This window comes from Podarcis filfolensis, assembly GCF_964270895.1.
Source record: "Podarcis filfolensis genome assembly, chromosome: 15".
In the NCBI taxonomy this organism is placed as follows: Eukaryota; Metazoa; Chordata; class Lepidosauria; order Squamata; family Lacertidae; genus Podarcis; species Podarcis filfolensis.
The window spans coordinates 3,228,357-3,247,922 of NC_139618.1; the positions used below are offsets into that span (position 1 = coordinate 3,228,357).

The 19,566-nt window shown below is 47.3% G+C and overlaps 1 protein-coding gene and 1 long non-coding RNA gene across 2 annotated transcripts in view; one reads left to right on the plus strand and one right to left on the minus strand.

Annotated features, from left to right (window-relative positions):
- The window catches only part of LOC310750218, a 35,847-nt gene that overhangs the window by 4,935 nt on the left and 11,346 nt on the right, over positions 1-19,566 (minus strand). The window contains exons 3-6 of the long non-coding RNA XR_014541982.1: positions 17,618-17,791; positions 16,167-16,247; positions 13,592-13,761; positions 7,437-7,503 (exon numbers count right to left, since the gene is read on the minus strand). This is a non-coding gene — a long non-coding RNA (uncharacterized lncRNA). The remainder of the gene's footprint in view (positions 1-7,436; positions 7,504-13,591; positions 13,762-16,166; positions 16,248-17,617; positions 17,792-19,566) is intronic.
- TRPV3 (transient receptor potential cation channel subfamily V member 3) overlaps positions 5,583-19,566 on the plus strand; it is a 38,372-nt gene continuing 24,388 nt past the window's right edge. Inside the window, exons 1-3 of the mRNA XM_083588094.1 lie at positions 5,583-6,490; positions 14,143-14,241; positions 16,189-16,299. Of these exons, the coding sequence (XP_083444220.1) occupies positions 14,147-14,241; positions 16,189-16,299 (206 nt within the window). The 5' untranslated portion in view covers positions 5,583-6,490; positions 14,143-14,146. The remainder of the gene's footprint in view (positions 6,491-14,142; positions 14,242-16,188; positions 16,300-19,566) is intronic.

The window sequence follows — 19,566 nt, forward strand, 5'->3', positions numbered from 1 at the left end:
AAAACTAAGTGCGCCTTGTGGTCTGGTGCGTCTTATAGAGCGAAAAATACGGTATATATTCAATTCATTTTTATGCCACCTTTATCTTCCAAGGATCTTAAGGTGGTGTACGTGGTTCTCCTCCCCCTCCCCATTTCACCCTCACAACCACCCTGTGAGGTAGGTGAGGCTAAGAGATGGTGACTGATTCCAAGGTCACAGCCAGGGAGCTTCATGGCTGAGTGGAGATTCGAACCCTGCTCTCCCAGGTCTAGTCCAACACCCTAACCTTTATGCCACATTGGACCTAAGTGACAAAGTTAGGGCCATTAATTTCAATGGATCTACTCTGAGCAGGTCTAATATTGGATACAACCAGAAGTAGTAGTATTTTCTCAGCCCTTTAAAATCTGGCGTTTCTAATAATCGGTTTTTGGAAGATTTTATTGTGGATTGTTGTGGCTTTTCCTTGTTTTCATTAGCTTGCAATCTGTCCTGGAAAAGTTTTTACCCGCCTTAAAAAAAAAAGTATGTGTTGGGACATAATATAAATACATAAAATAAACTGGCATACACAGAACTATATACGTGTGACAAGCTCCTTTCTATTCCTGTATGAATGAATAGCTCAAACCTCAGAAGCTCTCCTCCTCTTGATTGCCATCAAGTCCAAGCTGGACGAGGGTTTCCTGACCATAAACTGTATTTCTTTCCAAACAAACAAAGATTGCATTCAAATGTCATTTCCTCATCAATCTCCTCCCAGCTGCCATTATGTCACAGCTATCCCACCCCCCCAAACTTTTGGCAATGTCAGCGCAGGGAATGGAATTGTTCAAAATTGGTTGGGTTGCTCCATACAGCTCCGCGCCCCCTAAGAAGAGCCTGGCTCCTGCATGAGGCCAGAGGAGGGCAGTCTAGAACCAGCCTCCTGTCCCCATGGAATTGCTGGATGCAGAGGAATGCTGGGAGGTATCAGCTGGGGGAACCCCCAAGGGAAGAAGGCTCAGAGCCTGGGGATTGGTGGTGGGACAACGAAGAGTGGTGAGAGGGAGAAGACTGGGAAGAGGTAACAGGACTTAGTGAGCAGAGGGAGTCTGCGGCAGAGAGAAGTGCAGAAGCAAGACAGGAGGGAGTCCAAGAGACAGAGAGGAGTCAAGCTGGCGAAGAAGCCAGGGGGTCTCCTGCTCCTGCTGCGAAAAGCTCCTCTCCCCGCTGGTCTCCCAGAACCAGAAGAGGTATGAAGAGGGTGGAGCAGAGACAGGCACTGCAGCAGAGTCTCAGATTGCTTGGGAATGACCTGGGGGAGGAGGGGGACTTGGGGAACTGTGGGAAGGTGGAGACCTTCAGTCTCCACAACTGCCTCGTAGGGACAAGACCTACCCGTGAGAGTTGCTGTGCTCATTGGGCCTGGCACTCCGGAGCAGCCCATTTATTCTAATACAGTCATAGGTAAAGGTAAAGGGACCCCTGACCGTTAGGTCCAGTCGTGGATGACTCTGGGGTTGCAGTGCTCGTCTCGCTTTATTGGCCGAGGGAGCTGGCGTACAGCTTCCGGGTCATGTGGCCAGCATGACTAAGCCGCTTCTGGAGAACCAGAGCAGCGCACGGAAATGCCGTTTACCTTCCCGCCAGAGCAGTACCTATTTATCTACTTGCACTTTGACGTGCTTCCGAACTGCTAGGTTGGCAGGAGCAAGGACCGAGCAATGGGAGCTCACCCCATCACGGGAATTTGAACTGCCGACCTTCTGATCGGCAAGTCCTAGGCTCTGTGGTTTAACCCACAGCACCACCCGCGTCCCTCAGGTCATACCTCGGGTTAAATGTGCTTCAGGTTTAGTGCTTTTGGGTTGCTGTCCACGGCGACCTGGAAGTAACGGAGCGCATTACTTCCAGGTTTCACCGCTCGCGCATGCGCAGACGGTCAAAATGACGTCACGCGCATGTGCAGAAGCGGCGAATTGCGGCACGCACAGACACGGGTTGTGTTCGCTTCTGGATGCGAACAGGGCTCCGGAATGGATCCCATTCGTATCCAGAGGCGCCACTGTAAAAGAGTTAACTTCACTTACTCCATGTGATTTATTGCTGAGCTGCTCCTGCAGAATGGGCAGCCTGTGACCAGGATCTGAGCACAATAGCAAAACTCTCCCCACTTGTGAATCTCACCAACGGCTATGCAGAGGCTTCCAACACTGGAGGCAGAATCCAGTCATCATACCTGTGCTCCCTGGGACTGTTTAAAACATCTGGAGGGCGTCGGGTTGGGGAAGGCCGGCATGCGTCCTGGGCTTGCATTACTAGAAGAAGCTACTTTGAAAAAACAAAAAAGAATCTACTAAGTTTCTAATTCAGGCAAATAGATCTAGAAAGCTCATGCTATATTGTTCCATTTTGCATATATTTAGGCTTTGCTCTCTAATATGTAAATGGCTTAAGACAATGTGCCAATCCACAACAGTTACTGGCCCACAGATGTTCTTTGCTAGCCTTCCTGCCTGCACACACCCCTCTGTTAGTTGTTTGTATCGTGTCAACAGCCTCAAGGTCAACAAATAATCACATCTTCATGCGACCTGACAATTTAGGGATTTAGTTTTTTTAAAAGGAGGCAATGACCTTCCTCCTACCCAGGATGAACAAGCATGACTGTCCTACATCTGAGAAAGCACGGAGTTGGTGCCTCTGAATGTGGAGAAATTAGAGGTAACCACCGTATGTCAGGAAGTAGAGAGGAAAGCTTCCATATCGGAAGATGTTACAGCTAGGAAGATTTAAGCTCTTGCATCAGGGCAACTTCCAGAAGGTGGTGAAGGCAGGCTATTTAAAGCATGGGTAGGCAAACTAAGGCCCAGGGGCCAGATCCAGCCCAGTCACCTTCTAAATCCGGACTGCGGACGGTCCGGGAATCTGTGTTTTTACATTAGTAGAATGTGTCCTTTTATTTAAAATGCATCTCTGGGTTATTTGTGGGGCATAGGAATTCGTTCATTCTTATTTCTTTTCAAAATATAGTCCGGCCCCCCCACAAGGTCTGAGGGACAGTGGACCGGCCCCCTGCTGAAAAAGTTTGCTGACCCCTGATTTAAAGGGTGCCAAGACCCATTGCACCCATATTATCACTTTTGCCCCCAGAAAGGTCAGAGGCAGCAAGGAACAGTTGTGCCTTTGCATACCCCACTGCTGCCAGGTTTAAGGGGGCTTGTTGAGGATGCCATTTGCCCTGTCCGCTGAAGGAGCCAAGGGTGGCAAACATGTCAATGCCAAACCAATGAAAACTGTGACAGGATAACATCATCCTAAAAACCCCTAAAAGCACCACCCTAGTCTTGAAATGTAGTCAAGAGGTGTCCTCCTTTCATTCTAGAAATCATTGCACCTGCACTTCGCAGCCTTCCTGGGTGTCTGTGTTTCATTTAAAGCCCAGAAGAAGTGATTGCCTTTTCAGCTCAGGGAACAGGAGGGGCAGCCAGGGAGGCTGCAAAAAAGATTTACTGGCAAGAAAAGCACACGCAACAGCCTAGGCCCCTTGCAATGATAAGTTTAGCTCTGCAGGGGTGGGGTGGGGGAATTCGCTTCAGTTCCCTTATTGAGACAAAATTACCTTATTTACACTTTGCCTCGCTGAGATGGTCCAAAGGAAAGCAGTTTTATTGTCATAACCTGCCCTGTGACTTTAAGGTGAAGAGAAGAAGAAGAAGAGGAGGAGGAGGAGGAGGAGGAGGAGAAATCTGGGAGGAAATGCTGATGAATTTTCACTGACATTCAGAAGACATCTTAAGGCAGCCCTGTTCAGGGAAGTTTTTAACGTGTGATATTTTACTGTATTTCTGGTTTCTATAGAAGCCGCCCAGAGTGGCTGGGGAGGCCCAGCCAGATGGGCGGGGTATAAATAATAAATTATTATTATTATTATCAGGATTTTCTTTTAATGCAACAACAAACCAATGTGGAGAACTGAACTTAAGTTTGGAAAAACTAGAAACTAATAGAACCTGAAATTGTCAGGTTTCCCTTTCCCTAACCACTGCCTCAGAAATCATCTTGGCCACCCCAAATTTCACCACCTGCAAGTGGGAGGGCAAAACGGGGGGAAAGGAGGGTTTTGGCATGATGAAAACAGCACACAAATGGCAAGGTGTTGAGTGGACTGTGAGCATAAGGAATCCTTCTCCGTGCTTCCCGTCGCTGATGTCCCAGCAATGGACTGTCCCCCCCAAACAGCAATGTCAGCGTTTCTAAAACCCCTCCACAATAACCAGAGGAATGAAGAGGGCAAGGATTTCCCTCCCCAACTTGTCAGACCAGATTTTTAATCATCTTCTGTCTCGTGGAAATGGCGCTGGACACCTGGGGACCCCACCCCAGTCCTTGCATGTCCTGTCTGCCACTGGGAATGGGTTTGGCTCCACTTGAGCAGCCTTTTCACCTCTGACTAATGGTACTGCTGCTCACAGCTGGCCATGAGACAACAGTCCTTCTCTCTATGGGAAGCACACGATGCAGCCTCCATGTGGCCAGGGGCTGGGAAATCAACAGTCCATGCCGTGACGCTCACAGAGTTGCTAAGGGCTGCAGACCTACCGTATTTTTCGCTCCATAAGACACACTTTTCCCCTCCTAAAAAGTAAGGGGAAATGTGTGTGCGTCTTATGGAGCGAATGCAGGCGGGAGGCTCTGCTCAGTGCTCCCGTTAAAGAGCCGCATGGAGCTCTTGCTAGCTTTTCCCCAAGGAGAGAGAAGGGCAGCTGGTCCGTCCCTTCTCCCTCCTCGGGGAAAAGCCCCCAAAAGCTGCACACACGCTCCGCACAGCTCTTTAAAGGGAGCACCGAGCAGAGCCTGTGTTCGGCTCTTGCTGGCTTTTCCAGGAGGAGGGAGAAGGGACTGACGGGCTGCCCTTCATCTCTTTCCCACCTCCCGGAAAATCCAGCAAGAGCCACACAAAGGCTCTGCTCAGCGCTTTTCCCCAAGGAGGGAGAAGGGCAGCCCATCTTATGGTTGGGTGTGTCTTATAGAGTGAAAAATACGGTATATACATAATGTAAGCCCTAGCAGCCCAGTACAAAGGCCAAAATCCTGATGCCATGCTCATGCTATTCCTCCATGCAATGTTGCTTCCTGTCTCCAGGTTGTACCTGGTGATGTTTGGGGATGCTTGTGGTGCTGGAATTGCTGATGAGGAATGAGATCTTCTTGGTTGAAAGAGATCCTTGTGCAACAGGGCTGTGATGACCATGGTTGAGCTGGGACCTCGGTAGGGAGGCAGGTGCCCACCCACACAAACCTCATTCAGCCATCTCGTTCAGCAATACGGAACTACTCCATTTTGAGGAAATCTAGCAGAGGAATGTCTGTCCCACAATGGGGATTGGTGCCCATTGGGACCGATGGGGCAGAAGGCAGGGAGCCCAACAGCAGGGACAATCGCAGCCAGAGCAAACTCTGTCTAGTTTTGTGTCCATCTTCCTCCCTCTTGAGCTGCACAAGGGGCAACACTGGAAGCAGGCTATGAGCTCAACAGCAAATCTCTCCCGAGTTGTGATTCCCAGCACTTGGCACTGCTAGTAGCCACTGGCAGACTGCTAGTAGCCACTGCTAGTAGCCACTGGCAGACGTCTCCTCTGTTAATCTGTGTAGCCCCCTTTTGAAGCATTGGTGGATATCGCTGCCTCTTGCGAGAGCAAATTCCATTGTTGTATTAAGTACTTTCATCTGCCACGAATTTTCGAACCTTCCATTATGTCAGACGGCCCAAGTTCTAGCATTCTTGCCTCATCCTTGTTGCTTCAGTTCTCACCTTTGTTTCCAAGCTTCAGGCACATGTGGGGATAATGATCCTGTCCTACCTCACCAGGTTGTTGTGAGGATCAGTGTGCTACTGGCCACGAAACGCTTTCGGCTTATTAAAACGCGCCCTCCATCATTATTTGGACGGAAAACTAATTGTCTCTTGCCTGCACCTGAGGAATCCGACCGCAAGATAATTAGCCTGCTTTCTTTCACTGCAAATGATTCTGCAAAAGAAGAAGGGTGGGGGGGAAATAAAGAAATCAAAATGATGAAAGCTCTCCGTATGGTTTTGAGATAATGTTCAGGTGTCCTTCCTTCGTCATCGTTATGACTCAACCTCTTTTGCATGGATAATTGGCGATGGTGGCGTCTTTCCTCAGCTCTGAGTAGCCAAGAAATTTGTGGTCTAGCAAGTTTGTCTCTTTTCGTAGCCAACCTGTGGATCCTGTGTAACTCAGCAGGCATTGAAAAGCACTCAATGCTATACTTATCCAGGGAAACTGCACCCAAGTCAGACGAGGGATGTGTCCCTGCCTCACGTTTTGGCGATTTATTTTAAGCTACGAGAGACGGGATATTTATTTAGTCCTTTCGCACCTTTGAGGGATGTCACAACAGGAACTGTAACAGCAACCAAGGATCTTTGGATTTCCCCTCCAGATATTCTCTGGACCAGTTTTCTTCCTAACTCTTGGCAAATGGGGATCTTTTAACCAAGGTGAGCCTTTGTGTTTGTGTCGTAAACATCTTTGTTTTGAGCTGATATTCTCTTAACAAGATTCTCTCCATCAGAAAAAAAAACAAAAGCTCAGCAGGCTCTTGATGCCTTGCTAGATATGTTTTCGTTTCTCTCCCATTTATTTTTTAAAGCTTGTGGGGTCGAAAGTGACTGCTCGTTGTTTTTTTTGTCGTCAGCCTAATGTCCATTTTTCATTTGACATTCTAATTTGTTTTGAGGCTTTGTCCGGGAGTAGTGATGAGTTTTGTTGCAGTTCTTGACTTTGCTGTAAGCAGCTGAGTGTATATGAATGTGCTCAAGGGTCCTAAGGACCAAATAGTGAGACATGCACCACAAAAGTCGTCGTCTATTAGATTTCCCACCTGCCCTTCACCATTTAAAAACAGAACATTAAAACCTTTTAAAATAAATTACAGTCAAGGGAACAGTGTGGCCCCATTCCCCCCCTTTTTTTAAACACTCAGGTGTCAAAAGCCGGGATAAAAAGTTAAATATGAAGAAGGCATGGGGGTGGGAATTATATGCTGTTGAAAGATGTGAGATGAGCTAAAAGTGGATTGGGTGGAAAAAAAGAACTTTGAAAATAATCAGAACTGATTTTTTAAAAATCTTGGCAAAAATCCAGCCAGATTGTTTGATTTCATACATGCTAGCTCCATAGATGCTGCGTTGTGTTTTATGGAAATCTAATTTGAACAGTCCTCTTGAAAGTAAAACCCCAAAGAATGCTCATGTACAAGCACCAGTGAGAAAGTGTGGGTGGGTGTGAGATAATTTGTGTTCTCCAGATGTGGGGACATAGCAGCCTTGCTGGTTTTACTCATTCACTGGGGAAGAGTAGCAGATCAGCAGAATAAGGTAGCAGCTTCCCGTGTTCCTGTTTTAATCAACCCTTTATTCAAAACCATGAGGTCTAGAATCTTACCGTATAAGTCTAGAGCAGGGGTTCCCAGACGGGTCTGTGAGCTTCATTCAGGCAGTCCATGGCAGGCCTGTGAAAACACAACTATAACTCGTACAGTGCATTACAGTTGCGACAAATAGCTAGGGCTGCAATATGCCCTGAATTTCCAGGTCATGTCCTGCAATTCGCCACCCAAAATATCCTGGATTATTTTTCAGAAATGGGGCAAATGACATGGAAAACCAGCAATGGAGGTTAAATCCTGCCAAAAAATTCCCTTAAAAAAACCTTTAAAAACTCAACAATTTGGGGGCCTTCCTGAAAAAGATCAACAACTTCCTGAAATATGGCAACCCTACAAATAGCAGACAAATCATTAACTGTCGTCTGTGGTCATTCAAATGAGGGAAAATGTTTGGGGACCACTGGTCTAGAGGAAAGGCCATAGCTCGGTGGTAGAACATCTGCCTCACATGCAGATGGTAGCCCTACCTGGACACAGGTAGGGCTAGGCGGGCCACCCCTGTGAAATCCTGGATAGCTGCTGCCAGTCAGTGTAGACAATACTGAGCTGGATGGGGGGGACAAGGGAGAAGACGATGCAATTTCAAGGTCAAGGTTCAAAGACCAGGGTAAAGAGGTGCATCTTCAGCATGCCACATGATACAGTGGTACCTCAGGTTAAGTACTTAATTCGTTCCAGAGGTCCGTTCTTAACCTGAAAGTGTTCTTAACCTGAAGCACCACTTTAGCTAATGGGGCCTCCCGCTGCCGCCGTGCCACCAGAGCACGATTTCTGTTCTCATCCTGAAGCAAAGTTCTTAACCTGAAGCACTATTTCTGGGTTAGCGGAGTCTGTAACCTGAAGCGTCTGTAACCCGAGGTACCACTGTATTTGGGTGATGTGAAGGAGATAAGCAAGGATTTCTGACCCTCGGTTGTTTTAATAACGGCAACAGCAAAACGACTCTTTCTCCCACCCTGCCAAATCAACTGCTGAAAGTAAGAAAGCTGGTGGACGGAGGAGCATCACCAGGCCTCCATCCAATTCTGGTACTCCAAACAAAGCCCCAAGCCCAGAATGAGTCAATTCTAAGTTTCAAGGACACATTCGGGACAGGACAAAAACAAGGAGGAAGTGAGGCAGGGTCAGAGAGGGGTGTGGCTTAGGGAAAGAGGGTGTGGCCTGTGAGAGAGTCCTAAGGGCCGGACAGAAAGGCTTGGAGGGCCACATTTGGGATCCGGTTGGCCTGAGCTTCCCCACCCCACCCCTGGAGGAGTAGTATCTAGTCTGGTTCCCAGAAAGACTTGCAGCGTGGTGATATATCAATATGGCACAATCAACCAAGGGCCAACAGCTGCATTCCCCAACAATTAAGGAGAAAACGTGTGGTTATTTACGCCTATTTTTCCTTAAACGCCTAAGGAATTGGGGAAAACATTTGTTTGCAAAGTCTACCACAGCCTTTAAATCAGGCTTCCTCAAACTCAGATGTTTTTTGGCCTACAACTCCCATGATCCCTAGCTAGCAGGACCAGTGCTCAGGGATGATGGGAATTGTAGTCTCAAAACATCTGAAGGGGTGAGTTTGAGGAAGCCTGCTTTAAATGATGGTCCGCATGTCGCCAGTGCCTGGCTTTAGCTAAAAACAAAGAAATATGATGTTGGGAAGAGGGAATGACTGCCCATGTCAAGAAGGGGGAGTATATTCATGTTTGTGGGGGGTTGCCGGGGGTAAAGGAAAAGGGAGATCCTTCACTGAATACAATAAGGTGCAATGTTCCTACAGACCCTCCAACCACATCCGCGGATCTTGGAAGAGGAATCGAATGGGGCTTGTGTAGGCTTGGCAAACTGGTTCCCAAGTTTCAAGCCCTCATGAGAGGTGGGGAAGTTGCTTAAAGAGGCTTCTGGATGTTGGGAACAGTTTCTGGGACACTGGGAGGCTAAACATGTTGCTTTGGGACAAATAATACTGCTTGTGGTTCTACACTCGTGGTTCTTTAACTGATTCCTGCATTGCAGGGATTTCGACTATATAGCCCACGAGGTCCCTTCCAATTCTATGATTCTATAGAATGCTCACTCTGCTACACTTGCCAATGAGCAATTGTTTAGAAAAGACAACCTAAATCTCCGGGATTGTCATAATCTCAGAGATGTTGACTTTGTAAAGCCACAGAGAGCTTCTCACAACCTGTGGGAATATGCAAAATTACTTGAGGCTAGGGGTGGGAGAGGGATTAAATTCTGTTCACACTGAAAGGCCACTGTTCACACTTTGTGAAACAATGCACAAACTGAAATGCAAAGATGCTTCGAAATGCACGTTTCCCTTGAATTTTGCACCACTGTTCTCCAGCCCAATGTCCAAAGATGTATATACTGAGGCAATTAGTGCATTAAAATAACATTCAGAATTACAAAAAATGCTAAAGATTTCCTTTAAGAGGGAACCAGAAGCTTATTTTCTGGGGATTACAGATTTGGATATCCCGTAGAAAATGAAGGGTATCTTTTTATATGCTACAGTAGCAGCTAGAGTTCTTATTGCTACAAAATGGAAGAGTGATGAAATCCCCTCCATTCATGAATGGATTAAAAAACTGACAGAATATGCGGTTAGATAGCCTATCAGAAAAAATAAAGAGCAAAGCAAAACAGGAATTTGTTTCCAAATGGGAGGTCTTCAGAGTTTATATGCAAAATAATTATAGCAGTTTAAACTCTGTTGCAGCATTTGAATAAGTTCCATAGTAGTGTTAAGAAAGATATGATATCTAAGATAAATTAAGCATTAGTTCATCTATGATAAAAGTGTGTACTGGCAACAAGTAACATATAATTGAAACAGGGAATAGACGGGAGGTTGGGTCTATAGTCCAAAGACCTTTTTTTGCTTTATAGTTTTGTAATTAATACAGTGGTACCTCTGGTTGTGAAAGGGTTTCCGGAGCCCCATTCACAACATGAGCAGAACGGAACATGCACCTGCGTGTGGGGGGCCCCCATTCGCCGCTTCTGCGTGTGCGCATAACGTCATTTTGCATGCCTGCGTCTGCGCAAGCGCAAGCGGTGAAACCCGGAAGTAACCCTTTCCGGTACTTCTAGGTCGCTGCGGGACGCAACCTGAAAAGACATAACCTGAACCGAATGTAACAAGATGTATGACTGTATTGTGTTTATTTCTACTTTCATTTGTATTTTTGTTTTTTGGTGTAATAATAATAATACAATAACAATAACAATAACAATAACAATAATAATAATAATAGTAGGGGCCCCAGTTTCGGTGGGGTCGCAGAGGGCACCTAGGTGTGATCTCATTGATGGCCGCCAAGAGCCGGTTATTCCAGCTCTCAACAAGCTCAGGATCCATCAGCCTCCATGGACAAACCCAAATAGGCTCGCCACCCAAGTAGGGGGGAAGTCAATCCTGGCTTTCATAGCATAGTGATCAGACCATGGCACCTCCACAGGGGAGGACATGATCACATCTATACCTGCGCCAAATATAAAATCCTGCGTGTGGCCTGCTTGATGTGTGGGGCCCGAAACAAACTGGGAGAGCCCTAGTGTCACCATGGAGGACACCAGGTCCAGAGCCCATGAGGAGGGGGCGGTATCAGCTTGGGCGTTGAAGTCTCCCAAAACCAATAGGTTAGGGAACTCCAAGGCCCAGCCAGCCACTGCCTCCAGTAGGCCTGACAGGGTGGCTGCTGGTGTGCTAGGTGGCCGGTACACCAACCAGACAGCCTAGCTCTCCTTGGTGTCCCACACCAGGCCAACACATTCAATGTCAGAGATCAATGGCGCTGGCAGAGCCCTGAAAAAACAATTCTCCCGGATTAACAACGCCACCCCTCTCCCCCGACCCACGGTCCGCGATTGGTGAAGGATGGAGAAACCCAGAGGTGCCATCTCATGCAAGGCAACTATTTCACCTTCGTGAACTCAGGTCTTTGTCACACAAGCCAGGTCAACCCCCTGTGAGGGGGAAAAGTCTCTCAGGGTGGCGGTTTTGTTGCCTGTAGACCTGGCATTGCACAGCACCAATGATAGGTAGGAAATCCCTGCTCGCCGTACCTTCGTCCCTCGGGATGGGGTGCAGATTGGAAGGGGTTCAAGCATCTTTGTATCTCAAACCCCTTCGCCTACAATATCTGCCCCCACCACTATACCTCCCTCGCCCTTCAACGGTGGTGATCCCAAGCGCCATGCCAGTCTCCCTTGTAATGGAATATCTATTTAATGGTATATCATCCAGGTCTCCTGAATCAAAAGTGTGTGGTGTTGAGATAAAAAGTCAGTGAAGCAATTATACCTGATGGATGCATCCCATCCAGCTACTGTACATACCAGGTTGGCGTTATGCTGGCCTGTTAGCTGTCAGTCCCTCTTTCCCTCATGAGATGGTTGGGGGGCTGTTAATTCCTTCTGTGCCTTTGGAGGAATTAGAGAGGCATGTACTGCAAAGTGGGGATCATTGGCTAGCAAAGAGCCAGCTTCCTTATCAGGGACCTCATTTGTCCTGTTCTGCCAGAGGTTCCTTGAAGGTTATTAGCATGGGAATGGCAGAGCTATCAAACTCCCCCTCTTCATCACTATCACTTGGGAAGGGATCGCACAGATGCACATGTGGCCTTCTTTGGGATGGAGAGCTGTTATGTATATTTGAATGTTTTGATTCCAGCTCCAGTGTGCTTTCGTTTTGAGTTGAGATCTCAGACCTTATGCTTACTAATATCCTCTTGAATTCTTATACAGTGGTACCTCGGGTTAAGTACTTAATTCGTTCCGGAGGTGCGTTCTTAACCTGAAACTGTTCTTAACCTGAAGCACCACTTTAGCTAATGGGGCCTCCTGCTGCTGCAGCACCGCCGGAGCACGATTTCTGTTCTCATCCTGAAGCAAAGTTCTTAACCCAAGGTACTATTTCTGGGTTAGCGGAGTCTGTAACCAGAAGCGTATGTAACCCAAGGTACCACTGTAGTTCTAAACTCAAGGTTTTATCCTCCCCCTTCATGCAACTGACGTTTCTGTTGATTAATTTAGTTTCATTTTTGAAAATTGGCTTGGATTCCCTGCCAGAGATCAGCTGTCTCACTGCTTCATCCTTGAAGACCCTTATTGGGTAAAGGAAGTGAGTCCGCCATAAGATATTTTTTATCCGCATAAGTCAGGACGGGAGGGCTGGTTTACCGAAAGTCATTAAGTAAGCGTTTGGTATTTCTTATGCTGGGCAGAAAATGGAAATTTTCCAGATCTACTTTTTGGTAGTGGCAGTTCAAAAGCCGAGATAAGGACGTCATAATTGACCTGTAATTCGTCCATCTGTACACCTTGTGGTGGATCTCATTCTTTTGAAGGACTTGGCAAGACCTTGTTTTATCTGGGACTCAGGTTGGTGAAACACTGACACAACTGTGCCTTGTCCTCCTTTTAACCCTTTGAGAGTTTGTGGAGGAGGAGCACATGTCCAAATTTCCTTCTGTATTGACTATTTTAATCAGACCATAGTTTCTGCAGACATCATGCAAATTTCTTGGTAAGGGCGCATGTCTGGAATCTTCTTGGTAAGGGTGCATGTCTGGAATCTTCTTGGTAAGGGTGCATGTCTGGAATCTGCTCCTCTACTGTCTTGTTCTAATGAGATGGGTGGGTCAGTGTTTGGGATAGAGGGAACCCCTCTTGTTCCTGTCCTCTGTGTCAGATCATCTCCTTCCCACCCTGAAAGGGAGGGGGTTCCCATGGCTTCATTACTGTTACGTACTGAGCTGAATAGGATCCAAAAAGCAGCAGTCTGATTGGTCCTAGAACAATAGAATTCAGAATGCAGCAGTCTGATTGGTCCTAGAACAATAGAATTCAGAATGCAGCAGTCTGATTGGTCCTAGAACAATAGGGTCCAGAATGCAGCAGTCTGATTGGTCCTAGAACAATGCAGCAGTCTGATTGGTCCGCAGGAGCCACCCAATCCAGCTCCAGGTGGAAGTGAATCCGCAACCTGATTGGCCTACAGGAAAATCCCAGGATTAGCCAATCACGTGCGACCCATTGTGTAAATAATGTATATAAAGCAGATATTTTGGGGGACCTTTCATTCCTCACTACTATGAGCTGAATAAAGAGCATGAAATCCACACTCAACTCAGAGTATATTTCAATTACTTACAATTTGTTCGGTTTCCTGGCTGGGGATGGCGGTGTCAGTTTTCAACTGCTTCTCTGCTTTAGAGGATTTGTGAGTCCCAGTTATGCTGTTTGGGCTCTTCCTGCCTCGTTTTTTCCTTCCAGCAGTCATTCCAATAAAGTCTGCAGAGTTCTATCAAGCCAGAACCAAATCTTTGCAACAACATGTTAGTCCAAAGTTTTAGCCAGAAACGAAATTGCAAGTCAGTCACAGTGGCTGCAATCGGGCTTCAACGGGCGTCTAATTGTTGCGGTAAATCAAGTTGAGTAATAATAAAACAGTAAACTAAACAAGGATAGGCGATGAGGTAATAAGGCAACCAATAAAACAGGACCACCTGTTTAGGCTGTTGACATTTGGGATGAACAAAGGTGTATGTGGGGTTGAGGGGGTGGGAGGCGAGAGACCTGCAACTGAATGCACTCTAACTCTCTGTGAGATCAAGCAATTTGTTTATTTTTAAATTGCACTACATTAATGCAGGTTAATTTTGTATGGACAGCCAAGTTGACCCACGGAATCCTCTCTTCCAGGACGATGATCAGAGATAGCAAGGAGATGGCTCCTCTCATGGGCGGCAAGAAAGCAAATCTGCCGGGGACCTCGCCGACAGCTCCTCAAGAGAAGAAAAGGTAAGGAGCAGCATCAGGCAAAATGCTGCAAAGGCAGCCAGTGGGCATCTTTGATATTTGTGTTGTTTGCATTTTTCAGAAACATAATGGGCATCTGTTTGGCCCCTGTGAGAACAGGATGCTGGACTAGACTAGATGGGCCACTGGCCTGATCCAGCAGGCTGCTCTTATGAAAAAGGCAAGTCACGCTCTCTTCTCAAGCAGCAGGTCGCCTTCGTAAATTTGCACTCAAGCTTCTGCAGATCTAGGGACGCAGGTAGTGCTGTGGGTTAAACCACAGAGCCTAGGACTTGCCGATCAGAAGGTCGGCGGTTTGAATCCCCACGATGGGGTGAGCTCCCATTGCTCAGTCCCTGCTCCTGCCCACCTAGCAGTTCAAAAGCACGTCAAAGTGCAAGTAGATAAATAGGTACCACTCCGGCGGGAAGGTAAACGGCGTTTCCGTGCGCTGCTATGGTTCGCCAGAAGCGACTTAGTCATGCTGGGCCACATGACCCGGAAGCTGTCTGCGGATAAACGCTGGCTTCCTTGGCCTATAGAGCGAGATGAGTGTGCAACCCCAGAGTCGGTCACGACTGGACCTAATGGTCGGGGTTTCCTTTACCTTTACCTTTACCTTTCTGCAGATCTCAGCTCCATCACTAGGAACAGAACTTCCCAAAAGTTTTCACATTGGTGACACACTTTTTAGACATGCGTCATTTTGTGACACAGAAATTCAGTTTTACTAGCAAACCGGAGGTTGAACTAACCCCTTTCCAGCCCCGGGAGGAAAGTGGGGAGCATTCACGCGACACACCTACACGCAGCAGCCGACACACTAACGTGTCGCAACACACAATTTGGAAAGCTCTGATTGGAAATCTCACAAGATGAATTGGCAACGCATTTCCAAGGACCGGTGTAATTTTTAGAGTTGAAGTTACACAACCTTATAGTCCCCTTGGGGGACTCTTGCTATATCACACCCCATTCCATGCCCCTTCTTCCCCTAGCCACACCCCACACCCTCGTCTAGTGATTTTGACTGGCTGAAAATGTGTCCTTGAATTCTGATAATGCCTCTCGCCTGCTTGAGTAGGTGTGTGTGTGTGTGTAAAAATGTGAGACTAGGGCTGTGAGGGCCCAGGTTTAAATCCATACTCAGCCTCAAAGCTCACTGAGTGATGGGACAAAAATTTTAATTCAGCTTAACCTACCTCACAGGGATGTTGTGAGGTTAAAGGCTGGGAAGCATCACAAATTCCTTGGAGGAAGGGTTATGGTATCAATGCAATCAACGGGAATACTTTAAACTCTGCCGTCTGCCGTGGATGCTTTATTTGACATTCCTAAACTGCAGGGGGTTAGATTAGATGACTCTTGGCATCCCTTCCAACTCTATGATTCTATGAAAATACTGTATATGGTGCTGCCATTTTGGGTGGGAGCGCTGTGCTGAGTCCTTTCCTCTCCCCACCCCCCACAACAAATGGGACATTGACACTCCCTACTTGTTCCCCTGCTCCTGCTTCTGGCAGGGGGAAGTTGCACATTTCTCATGTAATGATGTCAGGATACAGGGTATGTTGAATATGGCAGTGTTCTTCAGCCCCCAGATGTTGCTGGACTACAGCTCCCATCACCCCTGACCACCGGCTAAGCCGGCTGGGGACGGTGGAAGCTGTTTTCCAAACAACATCTGAGTTGGCTCCCACAACCACCAAACTGAAGAACGCTGAAATATACTGTGGATTTTGGATGAACTGGACACACGGCTACCGTTTCAAGTGGCAAATCCACGGGTGGTGATGGCGATGGCTTTCAAAATGTGCAAAGTTTCCACTACGAGACCCACTACTGGAGGGCGGTGGTGATGGGTATATAAATGAGCTGAACCATGGAAGAGCGACCTCTTGTACTTAGGGTTCCTACAACACACTCACCTCAAAGGCCGTGTTTTTTCAGCGGAAACAGTTCCACGCGCTCAGAGGTGACACGCCAGACACTGAGGAACCCCACGAAGCCTGCAGAGGGACAAGGCAGCCCTCGAAAGTTGACCAACCCAGTAGCCGCATGGTAAATGTTCCATTTATTTATCACACGTGCAAACCCCACCTGGTCCTCTGAGGTGCACACATGGAGTTTCTTTTTCAGCACACCCCAGTTATTGTCACAACAATCTAGTGAGGTAGGCTAGGTCAAGAGAGAGAGGGAGGGAGGGAGAGACTGGACCATGGTCACTCAGGCCACATTCATGCCAGTTTAAACCATCACAGCTTCCCCCGAAGAGCTGAAGAGTGTTGCTATCAGTGCTATTTTTCTAGAAAAAGAGGCGCCCAAACTCATCGTGAGAGCTTGTTCTCCCTTGTTCTCTTATTATGGCAATGGCGCTCACCTGAGAGGTGTCAGAACTGAGTTCCGGCTGGAAAAAAAGCTCTGTTTTTTTTTATGAGACCTCCCAAATCCCATAATTCTCTCTGAAGACAGATTGATGGTTAAACGGAGCTGGGAATGGTAGCTCTGTGAAGGGAAAGGGGTTTCTCAGCACCCTCTCAGCTCCCAAAATCATTTGGGGGAAGCTTTTAAATCTACAGTATGGTGTCAAGGTGGTCCCTGCATCTCGGACACAGTCTACGGTGCCACATAAGATCTCTGTAGCCATGATGGTTCTGTGATTCAAGAGGGCCTTCTGCACATGCTCAGAGTATTCTCCTTTTTTTAAAAAAATCAGGGTTAACCAACTGTGGTTCTTTTGTCATTGTTTTCTGCGATATATCAGGAATGCAGAAGCAGTTGTAAAGAAAGGAATGGCAGCTGAAGGAGGGGAGGGGAGGTAGACAAATGTGATTTGTGTGGTTCATAACTGAAGTTGTACACATGCCAGCACAAAGCATGAGGGTGTAAGGTGGGTGTAACTCCAGGGTCTAAAATTACCTAGCTGCACCACTTGGTAGAGCACATGGCTTTCCATGCAAAATGCTGGAAGTTCAATCCCTGGCATTGCCAGTTAAAAAGGGATCTGGTGGCAGGTGATGAGAGAAACCCAATTTCTGCCCGACACCCTGGAAAGCAGCTGCCAGTCAGAGCAGGTGATAATGGGCTAGATGCAGAAATTGCTTGACCTAAAGTGACACACAGCTGAAGGCTGCTTCCTGTGTTCCTGACGTCCTTTGCTCTCTTCAGTTCTCAATCTTCCTTCCTTCCTTCCTTCTTCCTCCCTTTCTGGTTTAATTAAATTTGTATATAACTTCCCATTAAAAGGTTCCATAGTGATTTACAAGCCACAAAAAATAGATTTCACATGTTCAATTTTAAACAGATTTAATGTGTTTAAACAATCTGTTTAACAAGATTTATTTCATTCCATTTATGAACTGCTACATCTCTACCCCACCTTGTCCTCCAAGGAGCTCTGGCTTACATGGTCCTCCCCCTTCTTGTTTAATCCCCACAACAGCCCTGCGAAGTAAGTTCGGCAGAGATGCAGTGAGTGGCTCAAGGTCACCCAGTGAGCTTCATGGCTGAGTGGGCATTTAGACCCTGGTCTCCCAGGTCCTCGTCGGAGACCCTAGACACCACACCACAATAAGTAACATCATTGGCACTGCCTGAACACCCAAGAAAACGAAACAAGTGTTTGGCTAGCATTGAAACAATGATGATGTTGGTGCCAGGTGGGCCCATCGAGACTGATGACAAGATCCGGGAAACTCACATGCCTGCTCATGGCTTTGTTGATGTTGTAACTCGTCTTGAAATACGTCAAACAGACAAGATAAATGCTTGTCACCTCACTTCTAACCAACCACTCATATCCAGCTGTTAGGTTTAAGCCTCCCGCACCAGCCCAAGAAGGCGGGTGTAGCCAATACACTTTCCTGTCTTCCTGGTGAAAATGGGGTGCGGCCCAAAACATTCCTATGGTGTAAGCAACAGGGACCACGTGAGCAGATTTAATTGCAAGGAATGCTCCTCTGTGCTCAATTTAATTACATGTCTCACTGCTTCTGCTGTTGTCCATCAGGCACCAATGGGAGGGTTTCTAAATCCAGAGTTTTGCAGCGCTCTTGAAGTGGGATGTTTTTATTCAATTCGACCCAATTTGAAGGTTCTGGGATTGCTTGCGGATTGGAATGATCAGGTGGCTTTAAAAGAGGATTAGACAAATTCACGGAGGATAGGTCATCAATGGCTACCAGCCACAATGGCTGCCTCAATGGTCAAAGGCATCTGAATAGAAGCCGCTGGGAATTGAAGGCAGGGAGAGTGGCTGTTTTGTTCAGGTGCCATGTGTGGGCTTCCCATTGGGGGCATCAGGCTGGCTACTGTGAGAACAGGATGCTGGACTGAGTGGCCTCTCTTTGCTCTGGTCCAGCACAGCCAGGCTCTTCTAAGGTTTCAATGCCTGGATAGCTCAGTTAGTTAGAGCACAGTGCAGTTAACAGGTTCGATCACTGTACGAGACAGCTGCATATTCTTGCAATGCAGGGGTTGCACTAGATCAGGCATTCCCAAAATCGGCCCTCCAGCTGTCGTTGGACTACAACTCCCATCATCCCTAGATAACAGGACCAGTGATCAGGGATGGTGGGAATTGTAGTCCCCAAACAGCTGGAGGGCCAAGTTTGGGGATGTCTGCACTAGATGATCCGCTACAATTCTATTATTCTCATGCCTCTTTTTTGATGTTGTCTCTCTCGCAGCCCTGAAAGTACAGGTGGGTTGACTTAGCAAGCCCATTTTTGAACAGGGAAGAATAGCAACACACCCAGGAGAGGTGGGATGTGTCATTAAAGGGTGGGGAGGCTGTGAATCGTGGCTGGGTATGGGGTGATTTATTGGAAGCTTTGCTTGCCCCCGGAGTCCACACGCTTCCCCTGCGGTGCTCTGCTCCAAAGGGCTCCTCACAGCTTGCTTCAGCAGAGTGGATACGCAGCGTAGAAACAGAAGCTGTTGCCGTGTGTGCGTATCAAATCAGGCTTAACGCACGGTGTCCTCCTTATCTTACAAATAGCTTTATTCTCGTAGCAAAAACAAACAGATCATAACTTTCCTGGTGACACAGGACTCATTTCTGCTCCTCTCCCGGTACGGAGCAACACACTCACTCACTGAGAGACAGAGTAGAACACTCCCCTCAGTATTCTAAACCACGCCTCAGAATGTGAGACGTCACTCAGAACTTCTTAACCCTGTAAGTTCTGACTCTCTCCATACTGGGTACCTATAGATAGTGCCTCAGTCGTTCCCAGAAGGATCTTCAGTCATTCCCAGAAGGATCTTCAGTCATTCATTTCCCGCTTCCTTGTCTAACTAGTATCAGAGTCAGCCTGCACACAGGCG